This window comes from Podarcis pityusensis, assembly GCF_964106645.2.
Source record: "Podarcis pityusensis genome assembly, chromosome: 4".
Lineage (NCBI taxonomy): Eukaryota > Metazoa > Chordata > Lepidosauria > Squamata > Lacertidae > Podarcis > Podarcis pityusensis.
The window spans coordinates 14,816,948-14,833,740 of record NC_138027.1 but is presented as its reverse complement, the minus strand read 5'-3'; the positions used below and the strand labels follow the sequence as shown (position 1 = coordinate 14,833,740).

The window sequence follows — 16,793 nt, the reverse complement described above, 5'->3', positions numbered from 1 at the left end:
TGTTTTGGAGTATCACCCCAGGTATTTAATTACAATATTGCTTAATTACGAAGGGCTTCAAACTCCTTGCCAGCCAAGTTAAAAGCAAGAAACCTTGCCTGCAGGTTTGTCATATAAAAGGAACCACTCATTGGCAGATGGTTTGGTACTGTCAATATTGTTTGCTTACTGTGCTCCAACTTCTCAAACCCCCTTTACCCCTGTGAAAGACATTCCCACTGTTTCTGCCTCTTTCTCAGAGCCCTTTAGAGTTTCAGTGGGTGCAGGCTTGGGCTTATCTTATCAAAGTGAGGTGGTCATGGGGAGCGCATGCGTTTTTGTTCCCACTAAAAATATTTCTCCAGCATTCTGCAGTCTAGCCTGTTCCTTGCGCTTCCTGATCTGCATAAAATGCCCCATAAGAAAAGATCTCCGTACTGAAGCTGGTGCCTGATGGGAAAGGAAAAGGAGGGGCAACTGCTGGTGTATCTGGTGGGCTACCTCTTCCCCATCCTTCTAGAGAGCCCTGGCTTCCTCTCTCTCTCTCTCTCTCTCTCTCTCTCTCTCTAATTTTTATTAATTTTTCTGTTTTACAATTTAGAATACTCATTTAAACATCGTTAAAATATCAATGACTTCCCTTCTTCTCTTTCCATGGTTCATTTTGTATATCATAACCCCCTGCATATTTTGCATAAACTAAACCATTCAGCATTCCATTATTACATCTATCAAAGCTTATTTACACTGCTGAATTCATCTTGATGCTGCCAACGTTTCCAAGTGTAAACAATTTCCCTCCATATAGTCAATAAACGTTTTCCAACCTTCTCTAAACGCGCATTCTTCTTGTTCTTTTATTCTATACGGCAAATCTGCAAGCTGCACATATTCTGTCAGCTTAAATTGCCATTCTTCTTTAGTTAGGACCTTGCTAATTTTCCATTTTGGGGCTAACAAAACATGGGCTGCAGTAGTGGCATACACAAATAAACTTTTCTGAGGAATGAAAAAAAAAAAATACATTCCCAGATTTTCCCGAGCAGAGGAAACACTGCAAATCCAGTTTAAATCTGGGATAAAGGTAAAGGGACCCCTGACCACTAGGTCCAGTTGTTACTGACTCTGGGGTTGTGGCGCTCATCTCGCTTTATTGGCCGAGGGAGCCGGCATACAGCTTCTGGGTCATGTGGCCAGCATGACTAAGCCGCTTCTGGCGAACCAGAGCAGCGCACGGAAACGCCGTTTACCTTCCCACCGGAGCGGTACCTATTTATCTACTTGCACTTTGACGTGCTTTCAAACTGCTAGGTGGGCAGGAGCAGCGACTGAGCAACGGGAGCTCACCCCGTTGTGGGGATTCAAACCACCAGCCTTCTGATTGGCAAGTCCTAGGCTCTGTGGTTTAACCCACAGCGCCACCCGTGTCCCTAAATCTGGGATACAGAACTGCGATTATAATTCGCAATCTCCACTATCCTTTCAAACATATATCACCTTATGGCATTGTCTTGCCATTTTTCCCAATCCCCGGTTAACCACATTTCAGAATGTATCCCTCTAATGCAATGGGGGAATGCAAAATAAAGCAGTGTGATTTTCAGTCTCATTCACCTTTGGCGGGATACCCTGGCGTGAGGGGGTCCCCAGCACCATCCAGAATCAGGACATTCCCACGCTGAGCTCCACCTTCGGGAAGATTCCACCCTGCTGGGTAAGGCTCTACTCCAGGGGCACAAGAGTCAGCTGGGTCGGAGTATAAAATGACCCCTTTGGCTCCAGCAGCAGCAGCATTCTTCACCTGGTGGGGGTGGGAATCACATTGATGCTGCTGTTAGTTTGTTCCTTCTTGCAAAGGTGAGAGGCTGCCTCCATATGGCACAGCCTGGTAGTTGCCAGAGATGGCCAAGTCTTTATCTGTGGACACAGCCAGACACCATAGCAGCCAATGGGGACATTCCCCCCCCCCCAGTTTGCCCCCCCCCCAGTTTGCGTACGACATTCCCTAATATGCTGCCTTCAAAGTTTGATGGTGTCAGCAGTCTCTAGGGATGGATGAATCTATTGCTTCCAATTTATCCCAGTTTCCAGTCTTATGTTAGTTCTCTACTGTTCTGGATCAGTTTGTTTCTTTTTTTAAAAAAAGCTCATGAAAATTCATCAACATGTTAGGGCTTTTTTTTGCAAGCAATTTACCGTAAAACTATGCAGTTCATGCTATTTTTTAAAATATATTTTCATATGTTTTTATGCACACATCCCCCCTCCCCAATATAACATTTTTGTACACATTATTTGGCTGGAGAACTGCATCACAAAATTCAGACCACTGTGTTTCATTTTTGCATACAGTTTTAGGCAGTGCAAAGCAGGTAGGTTTGCATTGAAATCCTAACCTAATGGGATTTCTACCCCATCCCCACCAGATCCCAGTGCTCAAATAAGATTCCACTGCTGAACCACTTGCAGTGCCAGATTTATGCATAACCTAAACAAGCTATAGCTTAAGGCTGCACTCTCTTGGGAGCCACAAAAAAAAAAAAAAAAAAATTGAAAGGAAAAGAACCTGGATGTACATTTCCAAAATATAAGATAAAAAACAAATAAAATAAAACCTACATACAGCAACAGTGTTTTGTGTTGTGTAGACTCCTATGATGTAAGTAATGAGCTCCGCCTGCTAGCCTGCTCCCTAAAATATCACTGGTTTGCTCATTTCTATATACACTGGTACCTTGGTTCTCAGACTTAATCCATTTTGGAAGTCTGTTCCAAACCCAAAGCGTTCCAAAACCAAGCCGCACTTTCCCATAGAAAGTAATGCAAAACAGATTAATCCATTCCAGATTAATTTCAGTTCAACAATTACTTTGATAAAATACATATTTTGTTATGTGCAAATGGAAATCATGAGCTCCAACACTAAAGAAGCAATTCTATGTGTGAGATGCCGGCATAAGTTAGGCTCTTGTAAAATTACAGCACGTCCAAACCCTGTTCAGCAGCAGGTTGCTGCTCTGCCAAAGCCTGGCAGTCAGAAAACAAGCCTTTTAAATTAGTATTCTGTGCTGAGTTGCCAGGATACAGCCTCAGCCCCTGCCCTCGCTGGTCCCATCCACATAGCTCCGCCAGAACACCTCTTTTTGGGGACTGACACTGGCCTTTGTTCAGCGAGCTTTGGCTTAGCTGTCTGAGCCCTGGCTGAGCTGGGATCAGCAAGCTACACCGGCGTGTCATTGGTTGAACTGAGGTTGGAGACTTAATGCTGGCAGAGCCAGGAATCAGCTGCCTGAGCTGGAAATCGGCTGCATCCTAAACTATTTATCATGGGGAGTCAGGACATAGGATTGCCCACTAAACCTGGAGTCCCCATTGTGGTGCTGGTGGGCACCATAGCATCCTTGCTGCCTCCAAAGGTTCCCTGGCTGTCTCTTACACATTAATGTTTGGGAGGTGTTTTTTGTTTGCTTGTTGTGGGAATGCTTTGTGGGTTCTGGTTCTGTTCAAAGGGGTGCAAGGTTTTTGTTGTACAGGGGTACCTTGGTTCCCAAACGGCTCAGCTGCAGAACAAATCAGCTCCCAAATGCCGCAAACCCGGAAGTAGCTGTTCCAGTATGCGAATGTTTTTCAGAAGCCAAATGTCCGACACGGCTTCCGCTTGAGTGCAGGAAGCTCCTGCAGCCAATGGGAAGCTGTGCCTTGGTTTTCAAATGGTTTCAGAAGTCAAACAGACTCCCGGAATGGATTGAGTTTGAGAAGCAAGGTACCACTGTACTTGTTCTACTGGTTTTGAAGTGTGTGCATTTTGAGAATTGCCCATTTTCCTTCTGTGAAATGGGTATGTTGGGGGGGCATGATCAAAGTGCCCCCAGGCCCTCCTCTATGCTCAGATCCCTCCTTCACTGTTGTTATGTTCACCTGAAAAAATATCCAAATATCACACATCAGTATTAAGTTACTCTCCGTAAGTTTCTGCCTTCGTAGTTGTTGTTTTAACAATATAAAAGCAGCTCTCACATTTGGGCAAATTCCGTCTGTGTGTCAAAGCATCCCCTACACACTGAGATGGGATAGAATCATTATTACCTTGTTTCCTCTGAAGATTTTCCCATATCTGACAATCACAATTTTCCCAGAGCAATTAATTCCGAGCTCTCGTTCTAACCTTTGGAAATCTTCTATGCTTCCATAGTTCACGTAAACCAGATCTCCCTGGGGTATAAGAACACCAGAATGTAAGAAGAGCCTGCTCGATAGAAGAAGTTTAGTGCTGAATTCTGTATTACTTGCACAGATCAGAAGGACAGTGGTTCAAATCCCCGCAACGGAGTGAGCTCCTGTTGCTCTGTCCCAGCTTCTGCACTTAGCAGTTCGAAAGCACACCGGCGCAAGTAGATAAATAGGTACCACTGTGGCAGGAAGGTAAACAGCGTTTCTGTGCGCTCTGGCACTCGGCACAGTGTCCCATTGTGCCAGAAGTGGTTTAGTTCTGCTGGCCACATGACCCGGAAAGCGGTCTGTGGACAAAGGCCGGCTTGCTCAGCCTGAAAAGCGACAGCCCCATAGTCACATTTGACTGGACTTAACCGTCCAGGGGTCCTTTACTTTACCATACCTTTACTTGCACAGAACACAGATATGAGTGCTAAACTTGCACTAAGTTATATTCTGCTATATTTCCAGAAGTGGTTTTTGTGGCATCTGAAAGCTCAAATGCAGAGAATAGCAGAAAACAACGGAGGGAAAATAGAATATGCTTCTGTGTGAATGCACCCAATATGATGGCATTGGAGAAGCAGCAGAATACAAACTAGAGCAGAATAAATCTACCAACAATGCGCTATTCTTGTGTCAAGATCAAGGGTTCATCCACGCCAGTTTGCCCTGCCACTTCCCCTGGGAAAACCTGTGGTTTAGCACTGAATCGGATAAACAGCAGTCGGGTTTGCTGTTTGCTCTGTATAATGCTAACGCAATGCAAACATCAGTTTGTGGTGCCCAGAGTCTTTCAGCCAACAGCAGTTTCCCCAATATCAGCTGTATGCCTTTGCAGTTCTGGGGGGCTGCTTCTTCCTAGGGAGCGCCAAAAGAACCCTCATATCTTTTTCAAAAATATATTTCTCTGATGAGGGACAGATCTACACTCATGGTTTTTAACGTTAAGGAAGGTTTAAGGCAGGGTTTTGATAATGTAGATGGGCACATGCCATCCTACTTTTTATGTTCATAATGCTTTATCAGCTTGCCTTTTTTATCGCTTAGTTTTTAATAGTTTTATGCTGCTATATTGGTCCCTGTGTCTTATGCTTCTATATATGTCCCTATGTAATGTTCCACTGCATTCAAACGCTGACCGCCCTCCAGTGGAATTTGAGGGGTGGTGGCATGTGCAGATAACAAAGGACACAGAGGGAGCGAGAATTTTGTGGCAAAAAGATTCCATTGAGCACATGGATTTATAATATGGACAGAGTAGCTACATATGAACGAATTGCATGTCGACGCAAATTAAGAATGGATAAATATGAAGAAATCTGGAAGGAATATTTAAGCAATAAGGCAGATAGTGGTGGGAAGTAGGGGGAGGAGAGAGAGGTGGGAAAATATTGTTAAAAAGGTGTAGTCATAGGTATATCAGTGTATTCAAATCTGAATTGTCAAATTGTGTTATTGGTGTTATTGTGGTTTTTGTTGTATGTGCCTTTTGCCGTTGTTGTTTGTACTGAAAAAATGATTAAATAAATTTTATTTAAAAATGGAGGGAGGGAGAATTAAAATGTGATACTGGAGGGCAGAGCAGAGCAACCAGAAATCATCAGCAGGGAAAGAAACAGTGTTTTGGAAAACAGTGTGGCCGGGTATAACTTTCATTTGCCAAACCAACAAACCAAGGTAGTAAACCTTTTAATCAACAAGTATAGCCTATGATGTTTCAGAATGATATATCTATTATTAGTCTAATGGGGAAAAATAATGTTAAACAGGTCAGTGTAGATCCAGCCCAGATACCCAAATTTAGGAACTGGCTTATTTTAGCTCCCACCTAGGCAGGAGAGGTGAGGCAGAAACCTAGTAGCTTGAAATTCTTGCTGGCCATCAAGTTTAGTCACAATCCTATTGTATAGCAACAAACTTGGGAGATATAAAAACCTAGAGCAGGGGTGGAGAACCTCAGTGTCAGGTACTCAAGTTCCCCTCTGTCTTCTGGGAGCTCAATGATAAGAATTAACGAGCATTTGGTAGATTTATAGGCCTTTTATTACAGCATTATGATGCAAGCACAAGCAGGCAACCCTCCGCAAGGATAGAAGAAGAGTTTGGATTTGATATCCTGCTATATCACTACCCTAAGGAGTCTCAAAGCGGCTAGCAATCTCCTTTCCCTTCCTCCCCCACAACAAACACTCTGTGAGGTGAGGGGGGCTGAGAGACTTCAGAGAAGTGTGACTGGCCCAAGATCACCCAGCAGCTCCATGTGGAGGAGCGGGGAAGCGAACCCGGTTCACCAGATTACAAGTCTGCTGCTCTTAACCACTACACCATACTGCCTTACTCTGACTCCTCCCCACTTCCACAGCAAGAAGCGTGCCAACGGGAAGTTCCTCCCCCTCTGCGTCTCCTCTGTTCTTTGACATGCTTGGACCTCTGAGTTCAGGGGGGGAGGGGGTTCCCCCACTCTCTATTGATGTATCACCCAGCTGCTCCCTCCCTTCTGGTTGCTTAGCTACTATCTCATAGCTGGGTAGCTCCTCTCAACTGAGCAGCTGCTGTGTCTACCTGTCTCTCTGTTTCTGGAAACGCTGGAAGCAGGGGAGGCAAATAGTCTTCCTCCTCTTCTGTTAGGAGCTGATCTCCCTGTGACTCCATTCCCCAATCTTCCAATTCAGACCAGCCACTGACACTCAGGTTAGGAGGACCCCATGTGGCTCCCGAGGTCTCTCTATCTGGCCCCTGAATCTTCCCGAGACCACACCCCTTGCTGCCTTGGATGCACACACCCCTTGAGAGTATCTGCCTACTTGGAATATGTCCTTAAGATCTGACCATGCCTCCTGCTTGTCTGGGTGGAGGGCAGAGTGTGTGTATGTGTGGAAACTAGCTTACTGCTGCACTAAAGTAAAAAATTTGCATCGGATGCTCCGCCTACTCTTGCCTCTGGCCCCGCCCACCTCTGGTACGTGGTCCCCAGAAGGTTGCACACAAGGGAAAGAGACACTGGATCTGAAAAGTGATCACCACTCCTGATCCAGAGAGAGAGGGTCATTCGCATAACCAAAGGGCACATTCACACAGCCTGTTACCCCACATCAGTCCTTACCTCTGGCATGCCCTGAGCAGAGAAAGCACTGTAGGGTGGAACAACATCTTCAATGTGTGTATACCCCGGAGGGAGAGGCTCAGATAATGAGGTGTTGAAAATCTGGGCAGTTAAGAGGGAGCAGAGGAGGAGGCAGAATATTAAGGTCAGGTTTAGACTAATTTCATATAATTGTTTTCCCCAGTATTAATATTTTAATTGCAAAGGTTTCGAATATAAAGAAATAAAGTGATGTATGTGGAAAAATAAAATAAAAAATAAAAAGGCTCAAACACACATAGAAAGAAGCAGTATATGAATATATACAATATATGGAAAACACCCTAGCCCATACATTCTTATATGAAATTGATACTCTTATCCTAAGACATATGCAAATATTAATAGCCTACTACATTTCATAGAAGCTCATTCCAAATATTGCCATATTGATCCAAGTCAACGTCTGTAAGCAGTCCGTTCATAGGTTGCGAGCGCTATCATATTGTCAGTCCATTTGTTAAATTTCATAGAATTGTGGAGTTGGAAAGGATCCAAAGGGTTTCCCTCTGGTCCAACTGTCTGCAATGCAGGAATCGCAGTTAACGTCCCGCATTGCATTCATGTTAGGGCTGCAGGTGGCATCTATGACCAGGCCCCAAAATCAACTTGGGGTATCACAACTGTAAGCAAACAACCTAGCAGAATGAGAGAAGATGTTGCTAAAAGCTTGAGAAAAGAAAATGTGGTCAGTCCCTCCCTCCACAATGCACACAGAAAGTAGGCACTGGGCATATATATCTGAGGAAAGGTTGGGATTCTGTGACAAAGAAGGCTCTCTCTGGAGAGATGTGCCTGTCTTCCTCATTATTAACATTCAGAAGGAATGGAAAAACAGTACTATTCACCCAGGCATTTGACGGCTGAAAGATACTACCCTGGCATCCTTGAAATTATTACCTGTGAGGGTATGTGACTGAAATAATAATAATAATAATAATAATAATAATAATAATAATAATAATTTATTATTTATACCCCGCCCATCTGGCTGGGTTTCCCCAGCCACTCTGGGCGGCTTCCAAAAGAACATTAAAATACTGTGATACATCAAACATTAAAAGCTTCCCTAAACAGGGCTGCCTTCAGATGTATTCTAAAAGTCTGGTAGTTGTTGTTCTCTTTGACATCTGGTGGGAGGGCGTTCCACAGGGAGGGCGCCACTACCGAGAAGGCCCTCTGCCTGGTTCCCTGTAACTTTAAAAGCTATAAAATATGTTTTCATTTTATTCTATTCGCTTTGTTCCACTGCTGGTGTGAACTCCTTTTGGGGGAAGGTGGGAAAGCCATTTAAGAAGAGTTTGGATTTGATCTCCCACTGTATCACTACCCAAAGGAGTCTCAAAGTGGCTAACATTCTCCTTTCCCTTCCTCCCCCACAACAAACACTCTGTGAGATGAGTGAGGCTGAGAGACTTCAGAGAAGTGTGACTAACTTAAGGTTACCCAACAGCTGCATGTGGAGGAGCGGGGAATCGAACCCGGTTCACCAGATTACGAGTCCACCGCTCTTAACCACTACACCACACTGGCATTTAAGGAATCGTCACCTCAAAGTGTGGGCAGGTTCACCTGGAGAAAAGATCTCTTCCAGGTGTTTTGCTCTTTTCAAAGCTCAGCAGAATTTACCTCTCATAACTGCATCGTTATCTGTTAAACTGAATGTTCTGAAAGGGACAGGGATGGTTGACTTAAAAAAACGCTAAAGCCAGATGGGGAAATCCATTTTCTCTCCCTCTCCCCTTTACCTCATGCCCTTGGTCATCCACAATTGAGATGTAGTTGGGATTTGTTTCATTTGGGTAGGACAGCAGAACGTCGTAGGCAGCCAGCTGAACCGAATCCAGGCCAAATTCCTTCCACTGGGCTTGTATTTGTTTGGCCAGGCGCAGGTTCTCTGGTGTGCCTGCCAAGTGAGGCAGCCGAGTGAAATTACTGCAAAAGAGGAGAAGGGTATAATGAATGAAATCACATTTATTTATTTTTTCATTGGGCTTGCTGCTGCTGTTGGACGTCGGTCCTCGCTGTGCAAGTTGCACAAATCGCAGCCAGGTGACCATCTTGGCCAAAGGTGGGTCACTGACAGGAGCGAGCCAGCAGCAAATCACACCAATCCAGCAGGAGTTAACTCTTTAATAGCAAAACAGGATGTCTAAAAGAGTGTCAGGCCTAATGTGCACAGAAACTGAGGTTTTGCTCCATGGATGTAGCCAGGATTTTTTTTGGGGGGGGCAGGACTTTGTTAGGGGGGCAAAACTGATGTGACTCATCAGTTAGTTAAGTATTTATACACACACACACACACACACACACATACATATACATATACATATTCTGTTTCGCAATTTAGAATATAAAACAACCTTAAGATACCAATAACTTCCCTTCTTCTCTTTCTATGCTTCACTTTGCATATCATAAATCCCTGCATATTTTACATAAGCGAAACCATTCACTATTCCATTATTACATCCATCAAAACTTATTTACACTGTTGAATTTATCTTAATGCTGCCAACGTTTTCAAGTGTACACAATCTCCCCCTATATATTCAATAAACATTTTCCAATCTTCTTTAAACGTATGTTCTCCTTGTTCTCTTATTCTATATGTTAGGTCCGCAAGCTGCGCTTATTCCATCAGTTTAAGTTGCCATTCTTCTTTAGAATGTTTTACTTGATTTGGGGGGGGGGGAGTTGCCCCCTTGCCCCCCCCCGGCTATGCCCTTGTCTTGCCCCCATGAATCAAATTGCTGAGACTAAAGATCCACAACTTCCCACAGCCAGGTATGTCTCCTCCTCTCCAGCTCCCCCCCCCCCCGCAAGCAATCAGAGACTGCACCGGTGTGTCTCTCTTTGCTTCTCCCGCTACATGCCTCTCCTGGTTCTGGGAGACCAAACAGGAAGACAGCTTATCACATCAGGATGGGGAGACACCATAATAATATTAATAATAATTTATTATTTCCCCAGCCATTCTGGGCAGCTTCCAATTGAATATTAAAAACAATACAGCATCAGACATTAAAAACGTCCCTAAACAGGGCCGCCTTCAGTTGTCTTTTAAAAGTAAAATAGTTGTTTATTGCCTTGACATCTGCTGGGAGGGCATTCCACAGGGCAGGGGCCACTACTGAGAAGGCTCTCTGCCTGGTTCACTGTAACCTCACTTCTCGCAGCGAGGAAACTGCCAGAGGGCCCTCGGCGCTGGACCTCAGTGTCCGGGCTGGATGATGGGGGTGGAGACGCTCCTTCAGGTGTACAGGACCAAGGCCGTTTAGGGCTTTAAATTGTGCTCGGAAACATATTGGGAGCCAATGAAGTTCTTTGAGGACCGGTGTTATGTGGTCTCGGCGGCCGTTCCCAGTCACCAGTCTGGCTGCTGCGTTCTGGATTAATTGCAGTTTCCAAGTCACCTTCAAAGGTAGCCCCATGTAAAGTGCATTGCAGTAGTCTAAGTGGGAGATAACTAGAGCATGCACCACTCTGGCAAGATAGTCTGTGGTCAGGAAGGGTCTCAGCCTGCGTACCAGATGGAACTGGTGGACAGCCGCCCTGGACACAGAATTGACCCCTGAGCCTCCATGGACAGCTGTGAGTCCAAAATGACCAGGGAGTCCCCCACACCTGCCCGCCCCCTGTTCCCCAAAACAGTACTTCTGTCTTGTCAGGATTCAACCTCAATCTGTTAGCTGCCATCCATCCTCCAACTGCCTCCAGGCACTCACACAGGACCTTCACCGCCTTCACTGGTTCTTCTTCACAAGGCTTCTTCACAAGCCTGACCCATCTCTGCCTCTCACCATCCTTCCTCTCCTTCATCAGCTTCTGCCCAGATTCTGGACACTCCTCAATCCCTGGGCCCTGTTACCTCTTCAGTCACTCAGCTCGCACCACCACTATTTCTGTTTCTTTGTTTAAGGCAGCCTTCCGCAACCTGGTGCCCTCTGGCTGATTTGAACTACTGCACATTTCCCATCTATGTCAGCCCTGCTACCATGCCGGCTGGGGCGGAGGAAAGATTTGATTAAACAAATCGTTAATTATTTTTCACTCACAGGTTTCTCAACTGCTTTGCGGCAAAAAAAAAAAAGTTAGCAACTCAGTGTACAAGAAGTTTAAGATAAGATAAAATACACAGGATGCGCTTCCAGACTATTACCGGCTCAGCACTAAATCCGTCTCCACCTTGCGGGCTCCACCTTGATCGTTTTTAGGTGTTGCCCATGGGCCTTTGATGGCATGGGGTTACCTCGTCTTGAGAATGTTCTGAAATGTACCCCAAGTGTGTTGGTTGGTTGGTTTGGCCAGTTGGCATGCTTGCTAAAGCCCTAAACAGCCTCGGCCCAGTATACCCGAGGGAGTTTCTCCACCCCCATTGTTCAGCCCGGACACTGAGGTCCAGCTCTGAGGGGCTTCTGGTGGTTCCCTCACTGCGAGAAGTGAGGTTGGAGGGAATCAGGCAGAGGGTCTTCTCAGGGGTGGCTCCTGCCCTGTGGAACGTCCTCCCACCAGATGTCAAAGAAATAAACAACTATCTGACTTTTAGAAGACATCTGAAGGCAGCCCTGTTAAGGGAAGCTTTTAGTATTTGATGAATTCTTGTATTTTAATTTTTTGCTGGAAGCCGCCCAGAGTGGCTGGGGAAACCCAGCCAGATGGGTGGGGTATGAATAATAAATTATTATTATATACAAGCTATGCTTTCTGTTTAACTCGGATTTGTTGCACGATGGGCAAGAAGTGAATGAGAACCTCTCTGCATCTCTAAGGATAGATCTACAACTTGGCCAAAAGCAATTCTGGAGATGTAAAGCTCCGGTTGGAGGCAGGAATTCACCAGTTGCTGGAAACCACAGGAGGGAAAATGCTCTTTTTTTTGGATCCTCAATGCGGGTTTCTCACAGACATCTGGCCTGGCCACTTTGAGAACATGATGCTGGACTTAGATGGACCATTGGCCTGATCCAACAGGCTTGTCTAAGGTTCTTATGTGCTTAAATAAAAGCTGTGATTGACTAAGCAATTCAAACCTACATGCTTATTCTTTTGGCCTTTAAGTGGCATTGTATATTGTATTGTTGGTTTATTGCTATGGCCGCTGGCTGACGCAAATAAAGATTCATTCATTCATTCATTCATTCACCCTGCATCCATTTTGTAGGCATCTAAAATGTTTAACACACCCTCATGAACAAGTATGAATAAAAGGAGGGAAATGTTCCTCTTTAACACTGCTTAACAATCACAAAACACACTGAGCTGGCGCTGGGTGGACAAACGTCAACATATTAGCATTTATAACTGGAACACTGACTCATTTGCTAAATAAGTCTGAGCGATAGTTTTCTTTCCTACTTGAAAACGTGCTCTGCGTGCCAGCTTTTTGATTACTAAACGCTTGCCATGGACTAAAAACACTGTAATTACAAATGTATGCCGCTAAGTTAATCTCAGGAAATGCCACCAAACTGAAAAATATATTTTAGCCTGCAGTCCTGGCACCATCAAAGGTACTTCAGTGTAGCTTGTTCATCCTGGCTCACCTGTGGCTCAACCAGCTGAGCTGAATCTGGCTGAGGCAAGGCCAGAACATTTCACCTGCCCGCTTGGCAAAGAACACTATTTTAAAGGCTTGCTTTCCCTCTACCAGGCATAGGAAGAGCGACAGCCCTGCTGCTGATCAGGGTTTACATCTGATGTAAATTTACACCAGCTTCTTCTACATAGGAAAGCTACATGGGTCTGGTTGGCTTATAATTCTAATACTAATGCTAATACTAACACTACTACTACTACTACTACTACTACTACTACTACTACTACTAATTTATTATTTATACCCCGGCCATCTGGCTGGGTTTCCCCAGCCACTCTGGGTGGCTTCCAACAGAACACTAAAATACAATAATTATTAAACATTAAAAGCCTCCCTAAAAGGGCTACCTTCAGATGTCTTCTAAAAGTTTGGTAGTTGTTTTTCTCTTTGACATCTGGTGGGAGGGCATTCCACAGGGCGGGTGCCACTACTGAGAAGGCCCTCTGCCTGGTTCCCTGTAACTTGGCTTCTCGCAGTGAGGGAACCGGCAGAAGGCCCTCGGCGCTGGACCTCAGTGTCCGGACAGAACGATGGAGGTGGAGATGCTCCTTCAGGTATACTGGAACGAGGCTGTTTAGGGATTTAAAGGTCAGCACCAACACTTTGAATTGTGCTCAGAAATGTACTGGGAGCCAGTGTAGGTCTTTCAAGACCAGTGTTATATGGTCTCGGCACCCAATCTACTTTTAATTTTTCTTCTTTTTTTCCTCCTGGAGGTTAGCTACCCCTGACTTAAGGGCTCCTTGCTGCAATGTGCTTGAGGTATCTAATTTAAGGCAGTCTCTAAAAATGGCAGCATATACCAGGAATATTTGCACCATAGAGATGCATGGCTAGAGCAGTTACCCATATCTGCCTTCTTGTTTCTGTTATTCAAATACAGGGTTGTTATTTTTCAGTTCAGTGCCACAAGTTCAGGACTGTGCATCAGTCTTTTTCTTTTTTTTCTAGTGTTTGATCAGGGATGATAGCCAGACAAAAGAAATGAGTGTGCACATCACGGACAATGAACCCCTTATCTTGCCACTTCTAACTCTCAAAAAAGCTATTATATATCACCAGCTTGGGGGGTGAATTTAGGCATTGATCTAATTCTCTTTTGCCCTGTCTTTTGTTTTTTTCTTGGGATGGGAAAAGTAAAGATTCCAAACAAATAAATAATCCTGTACAACCAGAATCAGAGATCAGAAATCTACCATTACTGATAGATCTCTGGTGACTGAGCTTATTGTCATTTGCTAAAACCACCTTGTTCCAAAAGAGTCGCAAAAAGTGGTTTCTGGGTCAATTTAAAGGCACACACACAAATCAACGCAGTGCACTTTGCTTACTATAAAAATTGCTTGATATTTGCAGCTTTCATTTCTTTCATAAACGCCTTCTTCATCTTCTCGTGAGAACCTGTTGCAGGCAATTGACCTTCAGGTTTGCTCAGCCAACCTGCAAGATAGACCAGAGAGAGCTGCAACAACTGCACCTGTCATCACAGAATCACAGAATTGTACGTTTGCAAGAAACCCCAAGGGTCTTCTAGTCCACCCGTCTGCTTAAAAACATGGAATCCAACATGGCGGTGGCAGTGTCAACTCATTGACTGAAGACCCAAATCCTAGACAGACATGGCTTAAAGGCCATTTGCTTGTTACAGAGTGAGTTTTATCCATACAACCGTTGAGGTTCATAATGTTAACCATGCATTCACCTTCATGGAATATGAAAAAATGCCAGAGGAAATCCATTCATTTTTACTGATTGCTAAAATTTCAAAAACTGGGAAGGCTGGGGAGAGAAACATTTTGCCCTACTAATTTGTTTCTTTGTCCTCTCCTTCTATAGTCTTTATTTTTAAATAAATAAATAAATTGTAAGCTCCTTTGGGGCGAAGGCATACCATTTTGGTTTGTTCACCTAGGGTTAATGTCCACCAGACATTTGAAGCACAGTTAAAGCACAACCCCCCCCCCACAAAAAAACCCTAAGGGCTGTAGTTCACCCCTCATGAAGCTACATTTCCCAGCACCCTTAACAAGCCACAATACCCAGGATTTTGGGGGATAAGACATGAGATTTAAATTGTGTGCATACAGCCTTTGTAAAGGGTTTATTTATGTGCATTGGTTCTAGTGTAAATAAATAGCAAGCGGGACCCTGCAACAAAACGTTGCAGTGTGAAGTGCTTCCATTCAGGAATCCAAAACACAAGGAACCCACTGAGCATGTCCAGTTCTCATGGGTTTGTTTCTGAGGTGCCCCACAGGGTTTTTTTGTCCCCAAAGCCTGATGATACTGAGTGTATGTATGTGGGGCCATTAGGCTCCATAAGCAATGAGAGTCTCCCCTTGAAGACGCAAAGGGATGGAGTAGAGAAGTTTGAAATGATTTTAACACGCAGAAATTGAATTTTGTTTTTGTTCTGTTCTGTTTAAAGCAAAGCAAATGTGCCTTTAACGGGCAAGAGAACAGACAGACAAGCAATGCCTTGGCACATCAGATCAAAGATCCACCTGCAGTCCAGTCCACCTGCATGTTTACTCAGAAGTAAGTCCCTTCAGCATTCAAGGGGGCTTACTCTCAGCAGGTAAAGTGCAACCACAACCAAACCAACCCCGCCAAACCCACAAGCAAGACACAAAAACAGCACTCTGTCCTTAGCAACCAGCACTCAAAGGTATTTTGCTGCTCTTGAATGATCACAACTTGTCACTGTTGACTTTGCCCTCCGTGAATCTTTCCGTTTTTTAAAAGCCACTGACTTATGCTGCTGAGCGAATACCGCAAATCCACTTTGTCTGTTCTTAGTAGCTGCAAGAGAGGAAGGCGAGAGCTTTCCATGCCTTCTTTAAAACCCTCATCTGTTCAAATCTCTAAAGAAACAAAGCTTCTTGCTTGCAGACTAAAACAACTTTTTTTCCCTCTTAAACTTTCTTCTTCCCCTCCTAACAAGTTCCAGGAGGAGAACTCGCTCCCTGGAATGCGAAGGCAATTATTTCCCTCCCCTAATGAGTGACAGAGCAGCAGCGCATGCAATTCGACCTCCAGCAACTCTTCTCCCAGCCCTTTTGCAGATAAAACGAGACTCTTGGCTCAGCCCGCACCATACCAATGAGGAATCCGAGGAGGAACACGCCAACTGCCACCCCCACGGCCAGCACCCAGGAACGGCTCCTGTTGCCCCTTGCGTAGGTGGGCTCGGTGGCAGCATGCAGGGAGCTCCACATCCTTCCTGTTGCAAAAGAAAGCTTTCCCAGGCTCTGGATTGCGCCTGACCTCTTCCAGTCCCCTGCCACATATATAGAGAGAGAGAGAGAGAGAGAGAGAGAGAGAGAGAGACTCTGTACAAGGGGGCAAAGTCCTCACACTTTTCTTCTGCGCACAGATCTCGACTCCTCCTGCAGGCTGCGAAGAGGGCAGGCAGAGGCGAGAAGGATCCTCTGCAAACCAGGCTCCAAGTGTTGTATCGCTGCCAAGGTCTGCGGCCTGGCACTGCCATTCCTTCGCTCAGGAGGAGAGCAAAGCCAGGAACAGGTGTCTTCTCAGACTGAGGCCACCGCTGTCCCACTGGGGATGCTGTGGAAGGGCTGGGCTGGTTTGGCAGCCTCGGTTTTGGCAGCATCCGTTGTCAATTAATGAGAGGCGCCCTTCATGAATAAATGAATCGCACAAACAGGCAAAGGTGTTGGCCGTCATAAATACAGGGATGGGGAAACGGTGGCAACCCAGATGTGGGCAGACTCCAATTCTCATCTTTACCAGCCAGTATGGCTAAGAGGGATGCGGGTGGCGCTGTGGGTTCAACCACAGAGCCTAGGACTTGCCGATCAGAAGGTCGGTGGTTCGAATCCCCGCGACGGGGTTAGC

The 16,793-nt window shown here is 45.1% G+C and overlaps 1 protein-coding gene across 2 annotated transcripts in view; it reads right to left on the bottom strand.

Moving 5' to 3' along the window:
* Positions 1–16,245, bottom strand: part of LOC308475115 (glutamate carboxypeptidase 2-like) — a 48,997-nt gene extending 32,752 nt beyond the window's left edge. The window contains exons 1-6 of one of the 2 annotated variants that reach the window (XM_081002037.1): positions 16,036–16,245; positions 14,267–14,375; positions 9,085–9,271; positions 7,298–7,399; positions 4,066–4,191; positions 1,594–1,780 (exon numbers count right to left, since the gene is read on the bottom strand). In XM_081002037.1, coding sequence (XP_080858163.1) covers positions 1,594–1,780; positions 4,066–4,191; positions 7,298–7,399; positions 9,085–9,271; positions 14,267–14,375; positions 16,036–16,153 — 829 coding nt within the window. In that variant the 5' untranslated portion in view covers positions 16,154–16,245. Of the gene's footprint in view, positions 1–1,593; positions 1,781–4,065; positions 4,192–7,297; positions 7,400–9,084; positions 9,272–14,266; positions 14,376–16,030 lie in introns of both variants that reach the window. The other variant, XM_081002038.1, reaches the window with a different exon arrangement.
* Positions 16,246–16,793: the final 548 nt, after the last annotated feature.